Genomic DNA, 27,150 nt, shown 5'->3' with positions numbered 1-27,150 from the left:
AATTGATTCTGATTATAAGTTAAAAATTAGGTGTTTACACTACAAGTAATCAAATCCAAAATTACACACGTGTTATTATTAATTTACTGACATCTAAATAAATCACACAAATAAATTGTACTCTGTACTTAAATCCTTACCAATGCAGATAATTCACCTAGAAAATACAAAACTTTTTTTACAGTTTGTTTTCATAATAGCACATTTCTTGGAACTTGTAAACGCTCTGTACTCACTCTGCTATCATGAGCACTTCCTCTGAGGATCTGTTGACATAGTTCTGTGGGCTGATCATGGGAGAAGGTCAGGAGGCCCGGTGAAGCGGATGCGTCATCAGGTGAACTTCAAATACTGTTTTTGATACAGTTTTCCTCTCTGTCGTCTCCATTACCAGGAATTCCTCATGAACATCCCATTCGGAAACCTGCAGTATTCCAGTGAAGTCACGCAGTGAGTCTACTGTTCAAGTGTTAATTGGAACCAAAGACTATAGAACACTTCCGTAGAAATTCTTATTGTGGCTCCCTAAAGAACCTTTGGTTATTTAAAGGACCATTTTGGTAAATGGGATAGATGAGGCTACAGCTTGGACACCCATTAAGAGTGTTCCTAGAACCTAAACTGGGAACCACTGAGGAACTTTTGTGTTTCAGAAAGGTTGTTGTTTCTGTCTTTGAAAAATATAAACATCTATTAAAAGTTTTCACAGAGTAGAAATGTATAGTTTATTATGGTTTTAGAAATTAAAGAATACAGTAGAAGAATCAGTTTCAAGAGAACCATTCCTTTTAAATATGCAAGTGTACAAAATCTTTTTAAAGTTCAAGAACCACTCAAAGGTTGTTTCGTTAACAGTCTATTGTTGTTTATGATTATTAATATTATTGTTGTTGTTGTTGTTGTCATTATTAGATAAACTAAGAGAACTTCTTTATCCCAGGAAGGAACTATGTGTGTTTTTGTTCAGCTTTAAGCCACATTGACACTATGTTTGCAGCTTGCATTGCCCTGTGAAATGATTGTGACCGAGACAGGAAGAGTGCAGCAGTTATCAAGCTAGCTACCTCGCTAACTATAAATAGTGATGATAAAATCATATTAGATAGTTATATACTCAGGAGAACACAGTACTGCACCCTGATATGTAACAATAAAGTTGCACTCAACCAATCAGCACTCAGTAGCAGTAATGCCAACCAATCAGCACTCAGTAGCAGTAATGTTAGTGTCCTGTGACTCAAAAACCCTGTTTGCTATAGAAAATACGATGGTGTTTTTTGATTTTTAAAATAGAATACATTCTTCTACTTCGCAAAATTAAAGGAAGGTCCTGCACAAATGATTAGAACTTTAATTTTTCATTTTTAGCCATTCACTCCCATCTAGGGCTTACTAGGGCCCTCTAGTGCTTGGCAGTCATATTTTTTGGTATAAAAAGAGAAATAAGAAGTGGCCAGGTTTCTTTTAACTTGGACCTAGCACTATTGATTGAAGGCACAAATTCATGTGTCAAAGTTGAACTTGACACAAAATTTCACATGCGAATTTGGTCACGTCATGTGTCTGCATGCATGACGTGGTTTGACACATATTTTGAAAAATAACACTAGTTTCCTTACAGAACAGGACACTATTAGAACTGCAGCACTGTCACTGAGTTTTATTACGAGTTCAAATTTTACTGCTACAAAAAGTAAAAACAAAATTGTAGCTGTATTGGAGATTTATGGTAAATAAGGTTCAACACAGATCATGAACATGGACTAAAAAGATACAGTAGTTAAATGTACAGTAGTAATACAGGTGTCCTTACGAACATGCTGTTAAGATTCTGTATTACGGAAAAGGTGTATCCTCTGATCCCTGAAGACTTTTGCTAACATTGTTCAGAGTAGCACTAGTTAGCTACATTTCTGTGGCTACTGCTGCTAAAAGTCTGCTAATGTGTGCGTAAATGCTCTCCTCTACAGTCTTATTAACCTCTGGTTATTTCTGAACTTCTTGCCATGCCTCAAGTCACTTTATGTGACGCCAGCGTTGTGGGAGGTGACCGCCAGCTCTGCTGGACGCTAATAGTCCACAATCTCCGCAGCTGAGGGAAAATCGTTTGCCTCAGCATCTTCCCATGTCCAATAAAGCGCTCAGCATTCCACTCTCGGATAATCCCAGTGTCGCTGTTGAAGAGCGCACATGAGGAAATCAAGGCAGGAAATTTCAGCTGTTAAAGATCTAACCTAGTTAAAAATGAAATCTGGCAGCGCATAGCAACACACCCTGATATTATATATGGTAAACAAAACTCGCTGACTGATTGAATTAGGCATCCCAAATAGTCTCCAGCAGAACAAGTGTGGAATATTTTTAGTGCACATTGCTTGTAGCAGGCTTTTTCAAGCCATTCAGACCTTACTAAGTGTCATTACAGCATCAACTGCAGGAAATCACACTACTAAAGGGGAATACCACACAATTGACACAGTTTCTGCACTGAGATGTAAACAGTCATTCAGAGTGGTTTAAATGTAGAGAAAGGTGAACCAGGGGTCAAAAGGTCTGCACACAAATATAGCTATTGTATGTACAATCCCAAACCAGCAATGAGTCTTCACATGTCCTCTGAGCTTTAATATGTAATCTAGGTAATGCTAAAATAATAATTAAATCTGAAAAATAAGTTTTTTTGGTGAGTATTTTGCCTCATGCATGTATCCCTCCACCCTGGATGGATTTTAGACCAAAGCATTTGCAAAACAGCAGTAAAACAATGTCTTAGATGTCAGGCAATGTATTCATAACCACTTTATGTAATAACTTTCGGTGAGGGAGCTTTTAGAGATGGATGTCTGGATTCTATCACCACCACTGTGAACAACACTGGCAGGCAAGTTTCTCAAGCACCACTCTGAATGAATATTTACATTTTAGTCTTTTCATATTATACATATATTTTGAACAAATATTCAATAAAATGTAACATATATCAGTTTCAAATATATCATATATTTTATAGCAAGGGTTGTTACTGAGATCAAAACTGGACACTCCTTTTTGGAGGATGTTATTAAATTGAAGAAATTTTCAAATTCTCTTATTGCTACAAATACTTCTGTTTATTTTCTTGACATATTGACAAAAGCAAAATATTGGACCCATGCCTTACTTTGTTTTATTATTTTATTATGATATTTTGAATTCACCAAAAAACAGCAATTGGGTAGCACTTTACAGTAAGATTAAAGGTTTATAAGAGTTGTAAAACTTTAAAAACATAAACACCTTAAAACTCATTAAAAAGAAGGTATAACACAGGTCAGTAATCAGCAAGATCTGAGCTTTAGCAGTATAGATGAATGTGGGCTCACTGTTTGGCAAGAAACAGGTTGCTGTTGCCCTTCTATTGTTTCATAACTGCTTAATAACTGCTTTTAAGCATTTTATAAATGTGGTCTTATCATTCCCTATAGATTTTAGTAACTGTTCATTTATTTGCAAATAGAAAATCTACTTATATTTGTGAACCAAAGTTTTCCGTAAGACTGTTCTGTTGTGTCCTTTCATTCACCTCTTCAGGTATTTTCAAAGCAGCTGAAAGGCTGCAATGTTGCCCACCTTTCCAAGAAGGACGCTTTTTTTTTCTAAGCTCCGGTGTCGTCTAGCACATTTGCACTGGCTGCTGCTGAAACGCACTCTAATCCCATTCTCTCTCTCTCTCTCTCTCTCTCTCTCTCTCTCTCTCTCTCTCTCTCTCTTTCTCTCTCTCTCTCTCTCTCTCTCTCTCACACACACACACACACACACACACAGGACAGAGAAACTCTCTCCTCCTCTACATTCCTTCCTTTTGGCCTAAACTAACCACCACCCCCCCCCACCTCTAACTAACTGCCCACAGCTATTGTGCAGAATGGCACTGCGCCCCAATCAAAGTGGCTTTCATCTGGCCAATTTAAACAGACATCCCGGACCAGACATTTGCCTAATGTGTTTTTGTTATGTGGGCTCCTGGCTTCGTGAGCGTCCGGCGGCCGGGCCAGGGGGAGTTTGGGGCTTTTCTGGGGCTGAGGGGGGTGGCTGGTGGAGTCGGGGGGTTGTAACCTCTGCAGTTTCAGTGCTCTATCCCCCACTGGGAATTGTGCTGGGTTGAAACTAATCCGGACCCCCCCACACTCCTCGGCCCCCCTCCCCACCAGGGGGCTGGGGAGTGGCAGCCTGACCACAGCTTTCTGACCCAACTGCAGGAGGCAGCTGTGCAGGCTGGGAATGTCCACATTTCTGGACGTGGATGGCCAGAGAACAGTCCGGCTCCGACAAATGTTCCCCCTGCGTGCTCGTCATTAGAAAAAGGGGCCTGAAAATTTATTGCCGAACATATCGGTATTTTAGGGTGCAGCTGATCTGAATTTAGTGCAGTCAGCTACAACTTGCTCTCTTTTAGGAATTTCAGCTTTAAAAGGCTGCCTTGTCGGAAAGAGTCAACAAAAGATCCTGTTTTATGTCCGTGCGCTGTGCTCCATGTCTGTGTTAAAGCATGTTTCAACCTAATAAGATGGTTTGATGTTGCTGGAAGTCTAATTTAATTGTGAGCACTGTGCATTTTATATATGTAGCATTTTGCTTATTTGCATTATTATCACAGCATTATATACATACATACATACTTTAAACAGACGTAATTTTGGAGCATTTCTATTACACTTTAACCCAATAAAGGGCAAAACTTATATATTGAAAAGTGTTACAAATCACTGTTGTTAGAAGAAAACCTTGTATCTCCAAAACAGTAACTTTACAGGAGAAGGAAAAAATCTATTTTACTTTTGACGTAAGTCAGTGGAACCAGAACTTTTTTCAAAGTCATTTCTTTTGGTTCATTCTTCATGAAATTTACAGACAATGTAAAGGACAATGGGTATTTTCAAATTATGCCAAAAACTAAAAAGCGAATAAAAAGGCGATACAAGGTTTACAGCAGCAAAATGCTTATTTGGAATAAAACTATACATATTAGAGGTGTAATAATACTAATACTAATACTAATAATACTAGTAATACTAAAAATAATTCACAAAATTTGGAAGTTGGAATTTGATATGATTCAATATAGTAGTTGTGTTGAAAATGTTTGTGAAAGTTATAATTTTCAGTTTGTTAGAGCATTCGGCATTGTAGAATAGAAAAAATATATAGAATAGAACAGAAAATATAAATATATTGATGTGAGTGTGTGTGTGTGTGTGTGTGTGTGTGTGTGTGTGTGTGTGTGTGTGTGTGTGTGTGTGTGTGTGTGTGTGTAAACAGAAAACAGCTATGAATAGATGAAGATATATAGATATATTTTTCATTTATGTCTTTGATATTTTTTCTCCTCCCTATTTTTTGCTAAAGGCAGTTTTTACTTTACTACAGCAAAGTCATTAAATAATGTGACCTGCACCCAACATATATATCCTGAAGCATTCTATATTTCCTGCTCTAAATCCAATGTGGCTTACATTAAAAGTATTTGCTAATGAAGAGTATTTACTATCCACATGGAGAATCTATCACAGAGTTGCTGGGTTACTTATAGCTTCTTCTTGTTAAGCTCATGCACATATCTATTACTTCTATCTTGCTGTAAGTTTATGATATTTTATCTAACCTTTTTTAAGTTTTTCAACCCCTACATTAATTAAAATCTTACCTCTACTTTGATAACCGATTTTCAAAACTCCAGCTCAAAATCTGAATTAGTCACTTTAGCCTAGTGTGTAAACTTCCAAGAAAAAAACACTCATGATATTAACTTAATCCACACTAGTGAGTTCATACTGGTGTTTACAGCAGAGATGTGTTCACCACTGAATAGAGTGCCCTCTTTAAGTGAATATTGTCTAGTGGGAGATGTATAAACACTGCCAGGTTCCTTCCTGATGTCTCATGGTGAATAATAAGCCTCTATAGTGTGCTTGTTTTGGTTTTTTAGAGCCATGGGGAGCTGTAAAGTTTCTGCTATAGGATCATGAGGCCCACAGAGCTTCCCCAGGTGTGCTAGAGCGCTAGTAAAGACGAGCCTTCACAGACCACCAGGCCGTCATGTGGACATATGTCCTCCAAATCTAAACACAATACTCTTATCTCCGCTCTTCGTTATGTTAGCATTAGCTTGACTGACACACGGTTACTGCTGACTCAGTAGTGACAGAGATAAATCTTTGAAAATATGATTACAGTGACAAATGTGCTGCATTCAAATATGCACAATATTTTCACATAAAAATATATTCTATATTAATGCTACTTTATCTTTCTTACGTGGAAATGATGTGCAGATTTGAACCAGCATGCGTTCTTCAGCTTTCAGGAAACAAAAACACACATATTAAACAGAAAATTATTAAACAGAAAATTACTCAGAAACTTTGACAACTAAATATAACGTCAGATTTTTTTAGTTGTGTGTCCACTTTTTATCTTTATTACTGCTTCCATTGTTTTCAAGAGACTCTCCCTTTAGCTTTTCAAAGAAATGTCCAAGGACATTTTTACACCTTTCCATAGTTCAGTCTAGAAATTGGTTTAGCGTTTTCTGCTTTTCACAATCTAAGATGCTTTCTGTGGTGCTGGGATCTGGACTCTGGGGTGGTCAGTCCATTGTTCTGAGAACACCAGCAGTTTCTTTGCTTGGTTTGTCTATTTCTTTTTCTCAGTAAAGGCAGATCTGAAGCAAGGGTGGAGCTTGTGTTTCCCCTCTCTCTCAAAGATGAAAGCTTTAAGTGCTGTTGATCTGAAGGGGACGGTTTTGGTGGTCTACCAGGACTTATACTAGATGGTTGTTAGGAGTCCTATTTTCTCTGTAGCTTAAACTCCATTTTGGTAACTCTGTTTTTTTTTCCGCTTATTTTTCCTTGACATTCTCCTTCCTTATGCAATGAAACAATCTTATATCTAATCAGAAATATCTCCTAGATAAAGGGTGGTCTCTGAACTTTGCACAGTACTCTTGCTGTCATGCCCACAGAATCTGCTCTAAATTGTTTTTATTTTCAAATGAGATGTTTATGAATGTCAATGAGAGCCTCTGAGCTAAAGCTGTAGCAATAGCATAGCAAGAGAACAGTTGTTAAGTTAACCTAGTTAGCTAAAGTATTCTTAACTGAGTGCTAAGTGTATAACTAAGGTTACTGACTAGGTTATAAATGGTGCTAAGTGTATAACTGTCTATGAACAATTACTACAACTATAAATATAAATTTAAATACTACTTCGCCCAAGCATGCTAATGATGCTAAATTCAAAATAAATTCAAGTAAAAATAGTAGAAGTAGTAGTAGTATATATAATTAAAAATATATTGTGTTTATGTACATTCTATTTCCTAAAGTATTTGCTCGTCTGCCTTCACATGCAAATGAAAGAGATCCCATTCTTGATCCATAGGGTTTAATATGATGTCGGCCCACCCTTTACAGCTATAACAGCTTCAACTCTTCTGGGAAGGCTGTCCACAAGGTTCAGGAGTGTGTTTATGGGAATTTGTGACCATTCTTCCAGAAGTGCATTTGTGAGGTCATTTGTGTTGGACGAGAAGGCCTGGCACGCAGTCTCCGCTCTAATTTATCCCAAAGGTGTTCTATCAGGTTGAGGTCAGGACTCTGTGCAGGCCAGTCAAGTTCTTCCACACCAAACTCAATCATCCATGTCTTTATGGACCTTGCTTTGTGCACTGGTGCACAGTCATGTTGGAACAGGAAGGGGCCGTCCCCAAACTGTTCCCACAAAGTTGGGGCCGCGAAATTGTCCAAAATCTCTTGGTGCTGAAGCATTAAGAGTTCCTTTCACTGGAACTAAGGGGCCGAGCCCAACTCCTGAAAAACAACCCCACACCATAATCCCCCCTCCACCAAACTTTAAACATGGCACAATGCAGTCAGACAAGTACCGTTATCCTGGCAACCATCAAACCCAGAGCCATTCATCGGATTACCAGTCGGAGAAGCATGATTTGTCACTCCAGAGAACATGTCTCCACTGCTCCAGTGACAGTGCTTTACACCACTGAGTTTGACGCTTTGTTGATGTAAGGCTTCGATGCAGCTGTTCAGCCATGGAAACCCATTCCATAAGGTTCTCTACACTGTTTTTTAGCTAATCTGAAGGACACATGAAGTTTGGAGGTCTGTAGCAATTGACTCTGCAGAAAGTTGCTGACCTCTGCGCACTATGCACCTCAGCATCCAGGAGTGAATACTTTTGGCAATTTAGTGTGTTTGTATGTATATATATATACACTATGTAGAAAATGTGGGTAATAACTGTGACTACAGCACTGCCTGAGAAGTAACTGTTTTGTTTTTTTTGTGTGTTTGTGTGTAACTTTTTCACCGTCTCTGCAGTATATACCACGAACACTAATGTTCATCACTATAGCTTTTGTAAGCGCATGTTGTGTCTTCTATAACCAAAGTCTTCATTCCTTTGGTCATATTTCTGAGTAGGAGGTCCTTAAAATTTTCCTATCAGTCTCACAGGCAGACAAACGTGATGTTTGTTTATAGAAAATGTGGGTTCGCTGTAACTTTCATTCACCACTTGAAAGCACTTTACTTGCTACTAATTTACCTTAGGGGACTTTAAAATGATCTGTCTACAGTGCTGAAATCCTTTTTGTGGTGATGGCTTGTCATCGTCATCAAAAATTGGCCTGCAGTCACGTGCAGCCCGTGCTTGGGTTGAGTAGTTGGAGTTTTGCTGATTTATTGCTTTACTTTTATTTTTTTTCTATTCTTTTGGAGAAAAGTGTTGCAGAAGAAAGGCTGGATCATCAAATGTGGTCATTTGAAACACCAAATCAACGCTGTTTCTTTACAGTTACTTTCAATCATAAAAGATTCCACTTATTTACAATTAGCAGATGTGAACTTTATCTAATCTGACTGTTAATGTTCTGAAGAATTCCCATCAGTTACAAACATAGAGCAGTGCTTTTTATCATTAAATGGCATTAAATGGTTCACCTAACACACCTATCACATTTAGCTACATATTGCTTACTTTCCCCTATTAGATTTTAAACTTGGCTTGATTTTATTTATACATTGCAATATCAGCCCTACTAGTTTTTACTTTAAATGAACAACATTAGCATGTTTGGGTGTTTTTATTTATATTTTAAGATGTAATTATTGTATAAAGACTGTTAGCACTTATCACAATCAACGATCAGCTAATAAAACTTTTGCTAACTAAGTTAAATAAGCAGTTGTTCTCTTGCTATTTTTAGCTCATAAGCTCTTGTTAATACCATACAGAAAGGCATATTTTACCATGTTATATTTCCTGAAAGCTAACTTTATAAAGATCTCAGTACGGTGCAAGAGTCCACTTTTCTCAGAGACTATTTTCAGAGATTTCTGATTAGACTAGATATAACATAGTCTACTTGTATAAAGATGATTTGATTTCGGTCAAATCGCTGTTGTTTGAAGAAAACCTCATATCTCCAAAATCATAACTTTACAGCAAAAGGAAAAACCTACTTACTTTTAGTCAATGGAACCAGACTTTTTTCCAAGTTGTTTTCAATTCCAAATTGTGAAATTCATGAATCATGAAATTTACACACAATGTAGAGGGCAAAAGGCATTTTCAAATTATGTCAAAAACTGAAAAATGACAAAAATGGACATACAAGGCTTTCCTCTGACAGCAGCGAAATATAGGTTTTCTGCTTTTTTCCTTGAAATGAACTCCTACTGAATGGCCATTCTGACTGGCAACTAAATAAATGAAGGGAGGACTGTGTGTAGTGGCCACCTAAAACAATTAGCATTGAAAACGTAATTCTTCTGGTAATGTCTGCTCTCTCTAAATTTTAAGGCTCTTAACTCAAAGAAGCTAATATATCCACTGAGATGAGAGGGCAGCAACAAAGAAAAGAAAAGGATATCCAAGAGAAAATGACCATCCATATGAAAACAGAAATCCAAAATATAGAAGAAATGACACATCGTTTGAATATGTTACATTTTTCACTGAGCAAGTAACTGATAAATTACAATTCAGCTTTCTCAGAAGTGTCAGAGGCCTGAGTAAAGCGTAAAGGTCACTTCTTTCCTGTTGTGGCCAATAGGGAATCACTTCAGCTGGTGGTGTTTGGATAAATATGTAAAAGTTGTTGTTTTTGTAGGCCCGAGTTCAGATTTCCTGTCTGTGGGGTTTGCAGCGTTACGTTCAGGGACTAGTGGCAGAAAAAGAAACTCAATCTCACCGACCCCCACCGTCCAAAGCGTGACATTATGTAAACACTGCAGTGGCCCTAAATAAGCATGCAGCACTATTTTCAAACTTTACTTTTACTTCTTTAGAAATACATTAGTGAGGAAAGTTTTACTCAGTTCCATTTTAGTCACGTTTGGTGAGTTTTAGTTGGTCTGGTCTTTGATGATGCTTACAAATCTCACTTTGGAGCTTTAGCATTAGAATAGTCTGATACACTTAAACAGCTTCTTATTCAATTTTTATGTTGAAACTTAAATGGTGCAGCTGTTCATTTGTGGCACCTCAGGCAAGTATTTAATCATTTGAGCTTCTACTTTTGTACTTCTTGTACTTGTTTTTTTGGAAAGTGCTTTTACTTTTACTGCAGCCAGTATTTCACTGCAGTAACTACATCTACTAAATGAACAGTTTAGGATACTCTATGCAGAGGTTTGTGAACTGGACTGAGCTCAAAGTATCAGGTTTTGGCCAAAACTACTGTATGTTGAGCTGGGCTCAGGCCAAAATATGTTCATATGACAATACTGGGGTTGTAGCCCAAAATATCAGATTTAGAGCCAGGTTCAGGTCAAAATATTGAGGTTTGGGCCAGGTTCAGGCCAAAATATCAGGGTTCAGAAAAGGTTTGGGTCAAAATGCTGGGGTTTTGGCCAAGATATTAGGGTTTAGGACAAACATTTGGGTATCAGACTGTGTTTAGGCCAAAAAAAAGGGGTTTGGGCCAAAATATCAAGTTTTTGAGCCAAGGTTTAGGGCACAATATCAGGTTTCAGTTCAGTTTTTCACATGTAGCATTAACCTTGGTATTGGTTTGTAATGAGTAACATTTTTGAATAGATTTTATTTATTTAAAGGAATTTGCTTCAGCAAACTCCATAAACCTTCACATCTTTTCTCTTGCACTCTGTTTCTCAGGTTCAGGTCCTATATGGGTTATGAATTTAGCGGTACCTGTTTGCGTTGGGTCTTAAATGTGCAGGTCTGGGTCGGTTTCATGCCTGTGCAAACCACTATATTAGCAATCTTAAACAGCAGATATCCTACATTTATAACAGGTCCTCTTATAACATTTTGCATGAATTTATGTGCCAAAAACAACAAATTTTACCTGAATATTTTCTAGCTGCTCTTTTTCCCTTAAATTAAACAGGCTGTTTTTGTTACTTTTCCTTTAAGCATAAATATGTATAAATGAACTCTGTTCTGGCTCACTGTCCTGTACTGTCCCTCATATAGAAAGCGCTCTATGCGGAAACACTCATAGCTTCAGAATAAATGAGCAGGACTAAATTGCTGCTGTAAATGCACTGTTTTGATCTGCGTTTGCAGTTTCTTTTCCATATGTGAACTGTATTGCCTGGGGAGAGGGTGAAACTCTGTTAACATTCATATACATATCCAGTGTCAAAAACATGAGGAAAATTGGTTTTTCCATGATTTATAGCTCTTTACTTCATTCATAGATTGAAGCTGTTTGTTATAAAACTGTAACTTCCACACCATTAACTTCAACTAACTTCTCTGCAGATGAGGCCTACAATTAGAAGTTAGCTGCTGTGCTGATATGAAATATAATTAGAGTTATGACTCAGTGCCTTTAGCACAAGCCTCCAGAAAATGTCAATAATAACACTGCATGTATTTGCCTTCAATCATCTAAAATTTAAAGATGAATCACTTTAGTGAGCTGTGAGTAGGCAGCTCAGCTGTAGGCAAAGCATGAATCATGCCATAATTATGCATTTGTGACATAATTTGTCGATAAGCTCCACATGGTGAGGACACAGCAGATCCCCTGCAGCCCCCACCCTCTACCCCGCCCCCAGCAGCCTCCCGGCAAAGACTACGGGGTACCATCAGGATAATCCTTAATAAAGAACGGCTTCACTTTTAATCTCACTCCACTTCTCATATTTCTTGCTTGATATAGTTCTTGGCGAGTAACGTTTTAGCGCTGATGTCAGTCGAACAGCATCAATGCATCTTTGTTGAAGCCCAGCATGGACACATAATGAGCACATTGCAAAGTTGATTGTCTAAATCTCAGATGCACCAGTTTCGAAAGCTTCCTTAAGCTGAGATAAATAGATAAATAAATAAAAACATGCACTTCTCCAAACCAAGTCAAATGCAGTTCCTACTGTAGCCTACCCTCTCATTACTGTAGTACAGTTTTTAATGCTGTTATTGCTTGTTTTATTTACAATTTGGAAGTTATAGCTGAAGAGATATAAATCAGTTGTTATTAACGTATTATTAGTGTATTATTAATGAATTATTACAACATTATAACTCATACACTTGATTTGTCTTTAAAAATGGTTGTAATTTGCCATTCCCATGCCAATCATACCTATGTAGTTATCAAACTCAAATATTTCTAACTTCCTCTAACTGCGGTGTGAATTAGATTCCTCTCGTTAGCTCTCTAGTTAAGAAGGAGAATATGAGCGTGTTTGCTTGGGAGACATAAACAAACTCCTGGTAATTATGCCGTGCAATTTGAAAATAACTCACTTGCAAAATTACATTGAAAGTTAATTTCATACAGCTGCTGAAGGAAAGCGGGCGGGCAGCGTAACTCGATTGGCCAGTTTTACCCCACAGCTATTGCGCATAGTTACTTGAGAGTCCCCCAGCATTTATTAGCCTATTGAGTTATCAAGAACCTCTTTAAACTGCAATATATTTAATTTTCTGAGGCTGAAATGTGAAACGGCTGGTTTACCTGTAGGCACAGGCTTTACCCACAGAGACTGCACACGCATTGTGACCACATCAACAGCACAACACAGTTAGATTAGCAGCAGTGCAAAGCAGGGCATTTATACAGGGAGTGGAGGGGGAGGGGATCATGGAGCTTCAGAACTGTTCTTTATATACTGCAGCCTCTGTACAGTAAACATTGAGATTTTGCTTCTTTATAAATCAAATTTGACCAGCAGATGTAAATGAGATCCTGCACTCTTAAATATAAAGGACTGTCCCAAGTAATGCCATGGAGAACCCTTTTAATGGATGCTACTTTAGCAAATCATGCTTGTAAATGAGATTGAAGAACTTGTTTAAATTTGAAAGAACTTTCTAGAAAAAGCTCCAAAGTGCAGTATCCATGAGTTCTTCACGCATTGCCATAGAAGAATCAATTTGGGTTCCCTGAAGAGTGGGTTGTTCTTTAACACACCGTGCATGTAAATGAGATGTTTGAGTGTGAAGAACCTTGCTAGAAACTATCTAGAACCCTTAGAATAGTACACGGTAGCAGTACCTAAACTTTTTGTCAAACTTTTTGCCATAGTAAACCTTTTATGGTACCCTCTAAGGAAGCCCTTAATGATTCTTTGGGTGCAAAGGAGATGTTTGAATGTGAAGAACCTTTTTTAAGGTTTACAGAACCTCTTCACAACAGTATATTTTCAAAAAAGAACTGTTAAATTTGTAACAAACCCTTACATTACATGTACTTTTTAAAAAAACTTTGAAAGCTTCTACACATGCATTAATCTTTTTTTTATCAAACATGGTTCTTTAGGAAAGAAAAGCCATTTTTCTGTGACATCAGTTAAAGAACACTTTGTTGTATATCTTTTTTAACCCCTTAAAACCCCAGGCTTATTACATGCTACTGCTTATTATTCAGTAACTACAGTTCTCCAATGCAGACTCCAATGCAAACTGAGCTATTCTTAATTTATAGAAGTGTGTAATAAAACTTTGGGCCTTTAAGGGGTTAATAGTGTAGGTAGGTTTAAAATTGAGTTTAAATTGATTATATAATATTGTTAACATAATAAATACTTTAAAATACTTTAAAATACCTCACAGGGTGACTTTGGCCCTCAGGCTGCGCTTTGGGCAGCCCTAAAATATGAGCCCAGTGCCCAAAGTAAAGCCAAAATAAGATGCACAAGCAGTAATTTACTGTTGAATGTACTGCGACTTTCAGAGTTTGAATAACAATGAAGACGACTGATGTGTTTCTATTCATGTTTTTACGTGTTCAAAAAAGTTAACTTGTCACACAAACTTACAGAATTTCCAGCTTTGTTTGATTCCATTCTGTACATATCAAATAAATGCAGCAACCACATTCAGAAATCACATTATTAATGGAAAAGAAACACATGAAATGATCTCTGATTTTGTCTTTATTGTTATTATTATTATTATTATTATTGATTGAAAGTTCTAGCTTTCCTTTGCGTTGTCACACTTAGAATAAAATCTTATTACATTAACTTATGCATGTTTTACACTTGCTAATGCTAATTTTAGTTAGCATGTTGTAGCTAAAAGGTAAAATGCCATAAAGTTTAATGCTGTCTGTTTAGATCTACATTGTTAAAGTCTCTTTTTTTCAGTATTTATCTTTGTTCCTTCATTTTAGACCATTGTGCCCTTTTTGGCTGATCTACTTCCTCTTTAATTGTCTGAAATGGTAACATGCATAAAAATAAAGGTTCCTAAATTTTTCCTTGCTTGGGTGTAAAGTCCTAGGAAAAGCCTTTAATGTGGAACTTTATGTTTAGGTTCTTTAAACCTTAGCTCCCTTATCAAAGCAATTATTTAAAGAACCATCCATTGAAGGGTGTCACCCACCCTTAGGATGTTTGTTCTATAGCATCTAAAGAACCTTTTATCAGTAATTACAGTGTTGATCATTTATGGCTGATAAATTGTTATATTTTAAAACCTCATAGGTATTTTCTGATTTGCATGCAAAACAAAGATAACAAGTTGCAAATTTAGTCATACTGTGTGATGAGAGAGAAATAAAAGTGAAATATCTTAAACAATAACGTTGTAAAAACCCAGTTTACCTTTAAACAAACTGCAGTGACTGTTTGCTGATGCTGCCGCTGATTGGATAAATCAGCCAGTCCCAATAAAACAACAATCAAAGAAAATTTCATTCATTACGCTCTATATTACACTCATATTTACCTGCACAAGTAAAAAAAACGATAAAAAGGACGATGGGTCTGTGGTAGGAAGAAAAAGAAGAAGACGTAAATAAAAAGAACAGAAGACGAAGGGAAGCCTTGCCCAGAGGCCATGAGTGCACAAGTGGATCAGAGATAGAATCTGGAGATCGCTCCAGTCCTTAAACCTGTGAGTGAGTGAGTGACATATGGAGAATGAAGGAGAGAGAGAGAGAGAGACACAAATCAACTCCCTCAGTGCCTCTTCTGGTCTAAAGAGAAAGAGAGGGAGAGAGATAGAAAGCAAAGAGAGAGAGGGCAAAAAGAGAGAAAGAGAAAAAGAACAGAAAGAGTCAGACAAAAAGAAAAAGGAAAAATTAAGAGGAAGAAAGAGAGGAAAGAAACTATAGTGTGAGAAAGAGGGAGAAAAAAGAGCTATAAAGAGGGAGAGACAAGAAAGAAAGAAGAGAGAGATAAAGACGAGAAAGAGAGACAGAAATAGAGAAAGTGAGAAAGAAAAGTGAGAGAGAAAGGAAAAAAGAAGGCAAGAAAAAGAAGAGAAAGAGGAAAAGACAGATAAAGAAGAGTGAGTGAAAGAGACAGAAGAGAGAGAAACTTTCTGTCTTTTCAAAACTTCCCTCCCACTCCCTCTCCCTCTACCAGCTCTCACTCTCTCTCTCTCTCTCTCTCTCTCTCTCTCTCTCTCAGACTCTCTCTGCTCTCTGCCCTGCAGCAGTAAAGAGGACGGCTCTCCTTCACTCACCCACTCTGGGAGTCGGTCTCTAGAGATCCAGTGAGTGAGCGGCCGGACCCCCAGTGAGTGGACCCCATGGCTTTTTCACACTTAAAATGAAAAAGAAAAAGACTCTCTGCCTGCGTGTGTGATCTGCTTGTTTTGAGTCCGAAGCGAAGAGTTTTCTGCGGAACACTCCCGCACTCCGTTTGGCTCAGGAAGTCACAGCCGCTCTGAGAAAAACGGCAGGAAAAGACGGATAAAAACGTGTTCGGATTCAACCAGAAGTGCAGTGAGTACCGCTCCAGTTCTGCATTAGCTCTGCTTCAGTTCTGTATGAGCCACATGGGCTTCCTTCTTTTAAACCAACATCTGTCATATATTTCAGTCTGTAGTGGCTAACCACCAAGATTAAGAGTTTTGATGAAAGCAAAACATTTATTGAGGCATCGTTACACATTTATAACATAATAATAACTACTGGGTTTAGATTGTCTTCATTTTTGCTAAATGTTTCCAAAGTAAACCAAAAAACACAAAATGCCTTTTATATGTACAGTTCATGTGCCACACATAGAAGTGTAGGACATGATTGGATTGATGTATATTTATTTTTTCAACTTCATAATTCCAAAATATTAAGATTACACCCGTTGGTGCAGATATAGTTATTATAGTTATTATGCTAAGCATTACACGGTGCGGACAAAATACAAACCTGAACAATGCACAATATATAAATATTCAAACTGTATTATTGAAAAAATGAACACAATATGAAAAAATTATAAAAACAAATAGGAAATATATAAATACTTAGTAAATTATCAGAAATATGAAATTTAGTCCAACCATTAGGTTGCATAATGTTTTGTACATTACTATATATTATATTATATAATATTATATTTTATTATATTATCCATTTCATTTGAAATAATACTGTAATGTGTGTCAATTAACACCTTATTTTGCTTCTTACTTCTCACAAATCCCTAATAAGATTAATCTTTACACTTTTAATCGCATCCACCTTTACCTGCTATACCTTTAGACAGGCCTTAATACTTTATTACAGGTGTACAGGTGTAAATTAACAATAGCACTGAAACAGTAGCTCCTTTAACTGTTCCGGCTTTTCAGCAAGTTTAGATTTTCGGTTCAAGCACATTTCAAAAGTAACGCTGATAAAATGAGTTGAAGTGACCATGGAAGCTCTTTTGGGTTCCCTGAAGAACCTGAAAGTGTCCATATCCAGTTCTTTACTGAGCTATTTTTGGAAATGAGAGATTTCAAAGTGTGAAGAAGCTTTTATGAATTTTCACATAAAGTTAAGGCCCTAAAGCAAAGCTGGGAAGTGCTGAGGAACCTTTTTTTCATTTTAAGAGCGAAATTAAGGAGAAAAGCTTCCATAGTAAACAAAACCGGCTCAGTTCGAGTTCTAGCAGTTTGACGTTCAGTGCCATCTGCTGCAGCAGGAATGTACGGAGAGGAGAAGCGGCTTCAGCCACTTAGCCAACTGCTAACGGTGCTAACACGCTTATCTGTCCCTCTAGAACACTTTATTCCTACACTTCACTTGAAAAACCATAAATTGTTGTGTAAAGTTTTAATGCAGCTCAATTAATGCCACACATTTCCATTCAATCAAATAGAGCCGGCGTGAAAAACGCCCTGATAGAACTGGGAATAATGTTGCAGTATAACTAAAACAGCCTCCTTTAGTCATTACAGTACTATTGCAGTACTGGAGCTCTAATCAGACTTCATCCTAATTATGTTTAGTAAGCATAAGACCAGATACTGGACTTAAATTAGCAAATTCACCCGTTGGATCCTTGAATTCTGTTGTATTCTATTGTATTCTATATATCATATTGTATAAATATGATAATGGAGATTAAATATGAATAAAAATGTAGAATAAGGCTTATTAGTTGGGTTATAAGTTGGATGTACTGGTGTAAAATGCATTCATTTCAAGCTAACTTCAGCAAGCTGTTTCATCAAAAGTGAAGTAGTTCAGGAAACAAATATGAATATTTGTAACTCATATTTGTTGTTTACTTACATTTCTTTTTTTTCAATTCTTTGTATTTCAAAGGTAATATAGTGACTATATTATAATCATTTAATTTCCCAAAACGATTCCATATCTATAAGAAAATGTCATTGAGTGAGAAACTAAAGTGCATAAGTTTTATTAAGATCATATTTCTGAATTCATTTGGAGCTGAAGCACGTTAAGGTGTCTGACGTGGGAGCCGATGATGAATTCTGTTGCCCCATTCTCTTCACGCAGGCCTGTATATCGAATTATTTGCTAAAGAGATGCTTGATTTAGCTTGTTGAGCGGCTGTATTTGCTTTAATAAGGCGACTGTTTGAGAGAGCCAAGCTGGTTGATATGCTGTCATGGTCAGCAGCACTGTTTGCTGAAGGCCCAGCGCCCTGCCTCCGTCCGAGCTGCAAATGGTGCATGCTGAAAGACGCAGAGGGTTAATTGATCTTGTTTGTGAGACACAGTGAGAGGAAGAGCTGAAGAGCTGAAGGGCTACCGAGTCATTAGCCGCTCAGGGCTGTTTGGTAAATACAGCGGGGTGCCATTATATTAACACCGCTCGGACTGTCTCGGGGAAAAAAAGGTTTCCACGGGAACAGGAAGTGTCTCCTGCTAGTGTTTGTTGAGGCACTTTGTTTATGTAAACAGAGGCGCAAAATTGTGAATTGACTGGGAACTGCTGGCAAATTCAGTTCAGTTCAGATGTTTAATTGGCCTTAAAAGGAGTTGAATCTGCAATGTGCAGTGTTACAGTATCGCTGCTAAATTTCAAGCAGATGAACTGAGAATAGTTGTCGTTTTAGCTTCTTTTGAAGTTCACACTAATCATTGAAGCAACTGAAAGCTACTGGGAACTGAAATCTATTTGCATGCATTTTATTTAGATTTTAAATTCAGTCTGAGATTAAAAATAGAAAAAGTTTGCATTTAACATTTTTACATTTTTGCAATGTTTCATCCTTTTTTGGAAAGGAAATCACACTTTAGCATTTATTACTATTATTATTATTACTATTATTATTATTATTATTATTATGTTTAATTTGCACCGCGGTAGGGCTTGGAATCTCACTGGAGGTCCGTTCAAAATGAAGCGGCCTTCTGGAAATCATTTCGGAGCCTGAAGAGGTTCAGCATTAACAGATTCTCAAGTAGCTTTTCACTGCTGCGTGTCAGAGCGAATAAAACGTAGAGAGACAAATTGCACGTCAACAAAATGAGCCACATCTGCCAGGAATTAACGTTTTAATTACATATTAGACTTTAATCTGAATTAGAAATAATGGAAAGTGCCCTGCTGCACCCTTAATGTTCTGACCCGCCGGAACAGTGCCTATTCTGGTGCTCTCTGGTGAGAATTTTTATTGGGTTGCTTCTATTTAGGCTGGACTTTAAGTCTGATCTATTATCCTGAATGGAAATTTTGTTATACTGAGGAATTCTGATCAGCTTTATGTTGTAACTTCACATTTCATTTGCTTTCAGCACAAAAAAGGACACAACTGATTTAGTCCTGTCTGATCACTCAAAGCACTTTTACATGTTTTATTTTTTTTAAACCTGACATATTCATATTCTCCTGAGTCTCCTGAGCGACTCAGCTGGCCGCCTCTCTTCAGCGTCCGAGCGCTCAGAGACAAGTGCAGCGTTTTTTGAAAACTGTGTCTAATTCCACTCACATCTGTGTCCAATTGTTGTCTACATCGACATTCTCTGCGAGTAGATTTATTTTTCCTGGGCCACCATGTGGATTCAGCTGACCAGCTTAAGTAGGGATTAGTTATTTTAAAGTTATTTTGATTAAAGCATTGTTTTTGCAAACTACACATGGTTTGCATGAGCTATAAAATTGGAAAGGAATATGCACCCTATGGCCTATAAAATAAAACCGGAGGCTGATAAACTGGGAGAATTCTGGATGAACTGCTACATTTTTGCAGTTACTGTTGCTTTAATCTGATATATTTTTTGTAAATTCAGTGCAGTTTTGCGTTTGTTTAAGGTTGAGATGTAAAGTTGAAAAGAGTATACAGTCTATGGACCATAAAATATGCATAAAGTGGGAGTTTTCTGTCATATTTCTTTAGTTATTGCTGTTTTTATTTACCATTTTTTCACTTAAGTAAAATTTTGCAATTTCTTCAGCTATGGTTGTTTTAATTTATTGCTTTTTTATTTAATTTTACTCCAATTTCTAAGTTTAAAAATAATATATATATATATATATATATATATATATATATGTATATATATATATATATATATATATATAAACTGCCATCCTTTTTCATTACATTACATGCAATTTTGCATTTGTTCAATGTTAAATTTATTAAAACAGTTAAGAATGTGGTGTAAAATTGATATTGATACACACTCCATCACATACAAAACAAAGCCAAGTGTGGATAAGACTTCAGGATAAACTGTTACATTTCTTCAGCTGCTGTTTTTTATATTTGCCATTTGTTTTCACTGAAATGTATTAAAAAATAAGGAAATTAAGTTGAAAAGGAGTCTATGGCCTTAATAAATAAAAGTCCTAAAAATTGAAGGTGGATTTCAGGACAAACTCTTTCATTTCTTCAGATTTTTTTTTTCATTTAATGCAAATTTGCTTCTGATTAAGGTTGAATTTCTTAAAGCATTAAGAAAATGTTGAATTAATAAATAGAATAAATGGTTTAAATTTTTAGTTATTGCTGTTTTAAGCTGCCTTCTTTTCAAATCAATGCAAATTTGCATATGTTTAGGTTTGAGTATAGTTAAAAATGACTTTCCATCACTTTCTCTGCTCTTATCTGGGAAGAATCAGTGACACATCTCAATCTCTTCTGTTTTTTTTTTTGATGTTCAGAATGAAAGTGCTCAGCATCAGTGTGTGTGTGTGTGTGTGTGTGTGTGTGTGTGTGTGTGTGTGTGTGTGTGTAAACGCAGCGCTGGAAACAGGCAAAGCGAGACAAAACCCCGAGCAAACACTCGAGAGTGACGCGCGCTTGGCTTTTGGGCTTTTTTTTTTCGAGACGCTTCTCTTTGTTGCGGAGCTTCAAAGCCGCTCTGTTCAGGTTCAATTCAGACCAACATCAAAGATGGTGAATGCATCTCTTCTTCTTCTTCTTCTCTCCTTTTTTTTTAAACAGCAAATATTCAGCCGTGTGGGAGAAGAGCTTGTTTTTGCTTTTTCAAGCCCCTCCCCCTCCCTCCCCCCACCTCACCTGGAGAGAATCACCTGCTGGTAGAGAGATAGACGTTTCAGCGTGAAGCCAAAAGCAACACATTCTCTGCTTCATACGCTCACTTATCTCCATCCACCAGCACTTTATTCTCCTGTTTTCACTCTTCATATCTCTCCTCATCATTTACAGTCATCAGAGTCACCTTCACTCTCCTTAACCCCTTAAAGTGCAGCTGTAGTCAGTTATTCTCAAAAAGTAGTAAATTACATTTATTTTACTGCATAGATCCAGAATAATTCATAGCAGATACTGACTACTTCATAGTAGATAATGAATAATACGTATTCAAATTAAAATAGTGATAGATATATCTATCCTATATCTATATATAGATATAAGATAATACACTGATTTCACTTAATATGAATGTGTGCATCATTTTCACTTGGATAAAATATATTACTGCAGTTTCTTTATTTTTGTAAGTGTGAATTATTCTTTAACTACTAAGTTTTTTTCAGCTTCCACTATGATTTATTCAGCATCTTAAGGGTTAATTTGGTATCTGCTATAAATTACTTGGAAACTAGTGTAAACAATTATTTATTATTATGACTTTTATACATATATTATGTGCGTGTATGTGTGCGTATGTGTGTGTGTGTGTATGGATGTATGCCATATATATATATATATATATATATATATATACACACACACACACACACACACACACACACACACATGTGCACACACACACTCATGCTGTGATTTTTGAGACTTCTCACTGGTGAACCATGTGAGGAAGGCAGGTCTGAGCTGATGGAGCATGTGGGCAGATTTTTTCTTTCTGGACGGCAAAGGTCATGGCTGGAGCAAGAGTGGACAGCAGAATGTATCTGCCAACTGGAAGAGTAATAGCAGCATTTGTAGAGACATAGGAAACACATGCAGCTCCATATGTTCACCATTGCTCTGTTTCTACTGGACTTTATTATCAGAGATATAGCGCTGTACTCTAAAGTGCTCTCTCGCCCTCTCTCTCTCCCTCTCCCCCCTTCTCTCCCTCACCCTCTCCCTCTCTCTCTCTCTTCCGCAGCCTCAGGGCTGATGGTCGTTAGTGCCTGTCAGTGTGAAGGGAGGGAGTGCAGATGAATTTCAGATAGGCATCGATTGCAGATGAAAGATGTGCTGAGGATGCTGCAGGGGGTCACACTCCACTGCTTCTGTTCAACACATTCTCTCTTTCTCTCTCTCTCTCTCTCTCTCTCTCTCTGTCTCTCTCTCTCGCTCTCTCTCTCGCTCTCTCTCTCTCTCTCTCTCTCTCTCTCTCTCTCTTTCTCTCTCTCTCTCTCTTTTTTTGCTCCTTCCTCTCTTTCTCTGTCTCTTTTGTATCAGTTTAAGCTTGCTATGGTCTGTATAGTTTATATTTACATACACTATTGTTGCCAAAACATCAATGAAATAGGCAGTATTCACATTAAGAGATTTCAAAAGTCTCAGTTACAATTACATACTAGAGTCACTTGAATATTGTGTCACTGGCATCAGTGTTACAAGCCACTGTTGATACATTGATAAATGTGAATGTTATATTATTATTACATACATGTTACATTATTATTACATTGTTACATACACACAGTAATGAAAAGCCTCAGGTCATTTAAGAAAGGCTTTTATCTGGGCTGTGACTTTAGCTGTTAAAAAAAAATCTAACAAACAAATCAGTGTGTAAGTGCATTAGCTTTAAGTTCTCCTATAGTATTTATAGTTCCCATTTACCAATAAATAGTTTATCTAATTAGTACTTCATTAATTAAATCAGGTGAAGGAATTGAATGGCGTTCTTCTAACTGTGTTGTTCTTTCCTACATATTCTTCACTTTACTGAAGACACAGTCTGACTACTGTAATTATGATTATTTGTGTTTATTCTAATATGGTGTTTTTACTGAAAAAGCCGAACTACTGCTCAGATAAATGGTTTAACCCCATTTTCACTACATATACTTATGTGCTACATAAGTGTTACATTGTTACATACATATACCAAGTTGTTATTACGTTGTTATAAAGTCCATTAGTGTTGTTACATACATGTTACTTTAATATTACACGTTAATTCTATATGTTACATTATTATTAATTTAAAAATTAACTAATATTTCTAATATTTCAAAATTTAAAATCTCCAAATTTAAATTACAAGACAATCTTTATTTACAGATGATCACAGGTTATACATAGGAATGGCAGTGCATCTCTCTTACTTTACTCCCCTCTCTTGAAGGGGTATTAGCAGTAGTTACCCTTACCCCCCTTTGCCCCCCTTTGCGCCCCTTGCCCCCTGGCCCCTCCCCTTCCTGCTTACCTTGGCTAAGCCGTGTTTGCATGTTGATTGGTTGAGAGCTAATCCAGTCTGCAGCTGTCCTCCTCCAATAATGAATCACCTTTCCGTCCGTCATTCCGCCTCTGAAGGGAGGAGGCAGAACCTGCAGGAGGAAGCAGAGGGGCGGAAAAAAAAACTGAAAAAAAAAAACCCACTCACAATGTGTCTCTGTTCGTCCGGCTCGGGCTGCTCCACAGTAACAATAATGTTTTCTCAGACAACGGCTATTGTGTGACGGATGGGTCTGGACAGTGACACCGGGCTGGAATAACAAGGACGGACATTGTTTCAGAGGGACTGGCAGGTGGAAAAAAAGTTTTTTGAGGAAAATAGAGAGAAGAAAAGGCAGGAGAGAAGCTGTCTGACTCAGATGGCTGAGCTCCATCCAGTTTCAGGTAAGATAGAGAGAGGGAGAGAGAAAGAGAGAGATAGTAGAGCATCACTGAGATGTAGATGGATATTTTGCAAAAACTTGAGCCTAAACCACAAGTTCTGCCTGTGCCACAGAAGAACCACTTTGGTTCGGGAAAAGAATCCTTCAGTGCATAGTTCTTTAAATATGTAAAGAACCTGTTTTGTAGGAGAAACTTGAGTCTTTTTATAGATTTAAGAACATCCACATGATAAAAAGGGGATTCTGAAGGGGAAAGAAAACTTTTACCAAACTATTTGTGAAATGCTTAATTAAAACTTAATCAAGGCTTTTTAAATATGAATTCTTATTAGTAAAATTCACACGGAACTGAAGTGAGTGAGAGTAAATTGTTCTTTTTATATATGTGCCTTGATCATTTCTAGCTAAAACATTTCCCTATAGTGAAATGTAGATTTTGTTAAATCTATAAAAAAATTCAGTCTTAGTATTTCAGTGATGCTTTACTGTATCTAACACTAACAGAAAATACAGTCATACCATTGTATTGCACTGAACTGAGAAAGAGGGAAGGAAAAGAGAAAGAAATGAGAGCAAAAGAAAGAAGGATGAGAGAGAAGGAAATGAGAGCAAGGGGAACGACAAGAAGAAAGAGAGCACATACTTCGAGAATTATGTGTCATTACAATTGAATTGACATAAATTGAGAGAGAGAGATACACACAGAATTGAGAGGGAGAAAGAGAACAAGAATCAGAGAGAGAGAACAAGAAAGAAACAGAGAAAGAAGAGAGAAAGAGAGAAATGGAGTTTTTTCTGTCGTTCTGTAATAATGTGTGTATTTGAATGCTGCTTTGCCTCTGTTTATTTAAGACTGTGTCGTAGCTTTTCATCAGAGCATCAAACCTAAATGTCCTGTGCACTCTTACCTCCCCCAGCATTGCTTATTGCCTAATTCTTAGATGTTCTATCTGCTAGAATATAAGTGCATGCAGTAGACTAACGCAGCTTAATGTGTGACTTTTAACTTGTAAAATGTGAAAGCTGTGCCTTCAGAACGTTCTAATGGGCTGATTGCTTTAACTGCTTTAAGAGTTTATTAAAAGCACTTCAAGAACATTTACATTTTTATGTAGACTGACAGATCTTCACCTTTCTTTCCTAACAAATAGTTTTAGATTTTATCTAGTCTGTTTTAACCTTATTAGTGTCCATTCATTTGCTGTGTATAGTGAACCGCGTGGTGGAGAGTTCAGAGAGTAAACAGAGACACAATTAAAGGGTAAACAGCACAGCAACGCGCTGAACTGTCGGCGCACATAGGGAGGCTTATGAAGGCTGCCTGTAAATCAGGAGTGGACATAGAGTCCAGTGCTTCATCGCAGGAGCATGTGTTTAATTATTAATGCTTTAAATGAGCTTAAAAAAGTCAATCAATCATCACGTGTCTCATTAATTGTTAAATTTGGGTCAAATGTCACCGGCTGCGTCTCGGGGGAACACTCTTGTTAGTTTTACTCCTCAGCTGGGTTGCTGCGCTCACGCTCAAGATCACTGTGGTAACGAAACAGTTAAACAAAGTAGCACTCGATCACTGTTAATGCTGTGTTCATTTGTGCTCCTGTTTATTGTAGGACAAATTGTTTTAGATTGTAAAGATGGCTCTTTTTGCTGTTTTTGTCATATTGTGGCATGAAAGCAACAGGTGGTGTGTGGATTGAATTAATAGTGGTAGCAGTTAAAGAAAATAGAAAGTGGCAAATGTTCATTATAGGCTGTAAGCGCTGGACTGTTGCATTTGCTGCATTTTTGACTATAAAATTGGCTCAAATTGTTATAATGCATTTTGTCATATTAGCTTGCCTTAGTCTTATTTGTGGTTAATTAATGATGGTTTAAAAAATCACGAAATAAAAAGTCTGTATTGATGCTGTGTTCACTTATTCACTCTTCCGTCTGTTTATTAAATGCATTGCTCTATAATATTGACTCATATTGCTGTGACTCATTAGGGTTTTTGTTATAATGTAGCATGAATGCAACAGTGCTGTGTGGAATCTATTAATAGTGGCAACTAGGGTGACATGAAACAATAGAAACAGTTAAACTGTCATATGCGTATGCAGCTGTGTTTCAAGGCTGTGTTCACATACGCCTGTGTGTTGCATTTGCCTGTAAATGGATTTATATAACTGTAATTTATTATTGCTTACATGAAGTTCAGCAGTTTTATATGAGATTAAGAAAGTATAATATATATATATATATATATATATATATGAGTAAAATTAGGAATTTTAGCAAGTCTGTCTTACTTGTTGGACCAACTCTGTGAATAATCAAGAGTCTGGAATCAGTGTTTCAGTAATAAAATGAATTTGGTTTCACATTAGCTTTTAGATGATCAGCCAGACTCCATGAAGCTGTAAATATCCAGAGTGCATATCCTTTATCATGTAAATACCTTCCCAGCTTGAAACAGATTAAAACGTCCAATAACGACTTTTCGTATCTAGTGTTTCTCTACTTAAAACTGTAACATGAGCTGTAGAGTGTGTCATTTCTTTCCTTGTATATGCTGGAAAAAGAGATGCAGTATAAATAATAATCAGATTTAAATGTATGCGTCATTTCTACCTGGAAAAAAAAATATATGTCAACACATCGAGTAAACTGGAGACAGTAACTGAGAAAAATAGCATTGTTAAAAAAAGCACATTTTCCATTTTTGCTTCTCTCAGTTGATTACATTGTGTGAAAATTATTGTGCTGAAGGGACCAGTAGAAATCCCCCAAAATGACTTGGAATAGAATCACTTTAGCCTTAACTTACAATCAAGGCCTTTTTTGTCATCTCCTGAGTGGGCAAAGTCAGTATTCTGTACACTATTTTATGAAATGATGAACACATGAATATCTGCAGTGAATTCAGTGTTTTACTGTATGTACAATCAGATAAAGTGTATAAGTGTATGTCCAGGGAGATTTACTAGCTGTGAATGCGTGTGTGTGTTCAGGTCTATGGAAATGCAGGATCTAGCCAGTCCGCACAGTCGAGTCAGTGGCAGCAGTGAATCCCCCAACGGCCCCAACCTCGATAACACGCACATCAATAACAATTCCATGACACCAAATGGCACTGAAGGTAAGAACAGCTTTTTATTTTATTTTATATCTTCCACTGTATAATCTGCTTCTCCCTGCTGGGTGGCCTTCTCCTCTTTAAATTCTGT

At 37.0% G+C, this 27,150-nt stretch overlaps 1 protein-coding gene across 2 annotated transcripts in view; it reads left to right on the top strand.

Annotated features, from left to right (window-relative positions):
• Positions 1 to 242: 242 nt before the first annotated feature.
• Positions 243 to 27,150, top strand: part of eya1 (EYA transcriptional coactivator and phosphatase 1) — a 75,886-nt gene continuing 48,978 nt past the window's right edge. Inside the window, exons 1-4 of one of the 2 annotated variants that reach the window (XM_017696204.2) lie at positions 243 to 337; positions 15,891 to 16,207; positions 23,762 to 23,939; positions 26,935 to 27,062. In XM_017696204.2, coding sequence (XP_017551693.1) covers positions 26,939 to 27,062 — 124 coding nt within the window. In that variant the 5' untranslated portion in view covers positions 243 to 337; positions 15,891 to 16,207; positions 23,762 to 23,939; positions 26,935 to 26,938. The remainder of the gene's footprint in view (positions 338 to 15,890; positions 16,208 to 23,761; positions 23,940 to 26,934; positions 27,063 to 27,150) is intronic. The other variant, XM_017696205.2, reaches the window with a different exon arrangement.

Source organism: Pygocentrus nattereri, chromosome 24, assembly GCF_015220715.1.
Source record: "Pygocentrus nattereri isolate fPygNat1 chromosome 24, fPygNat1.pri, whole genome shotgun sequence".
NCBI classification, from domain to species: Eukaryota; Metazoa; Chordata; class Actinopteri; order Characiformes; family Serrasalmidae; genus Pygocentrus; species Pygocentrus nattereri.
Note: the sequence above shows the minus strand (reverse complement) of the source record. Positions and strands in the feature narration are given on the sequence as shown.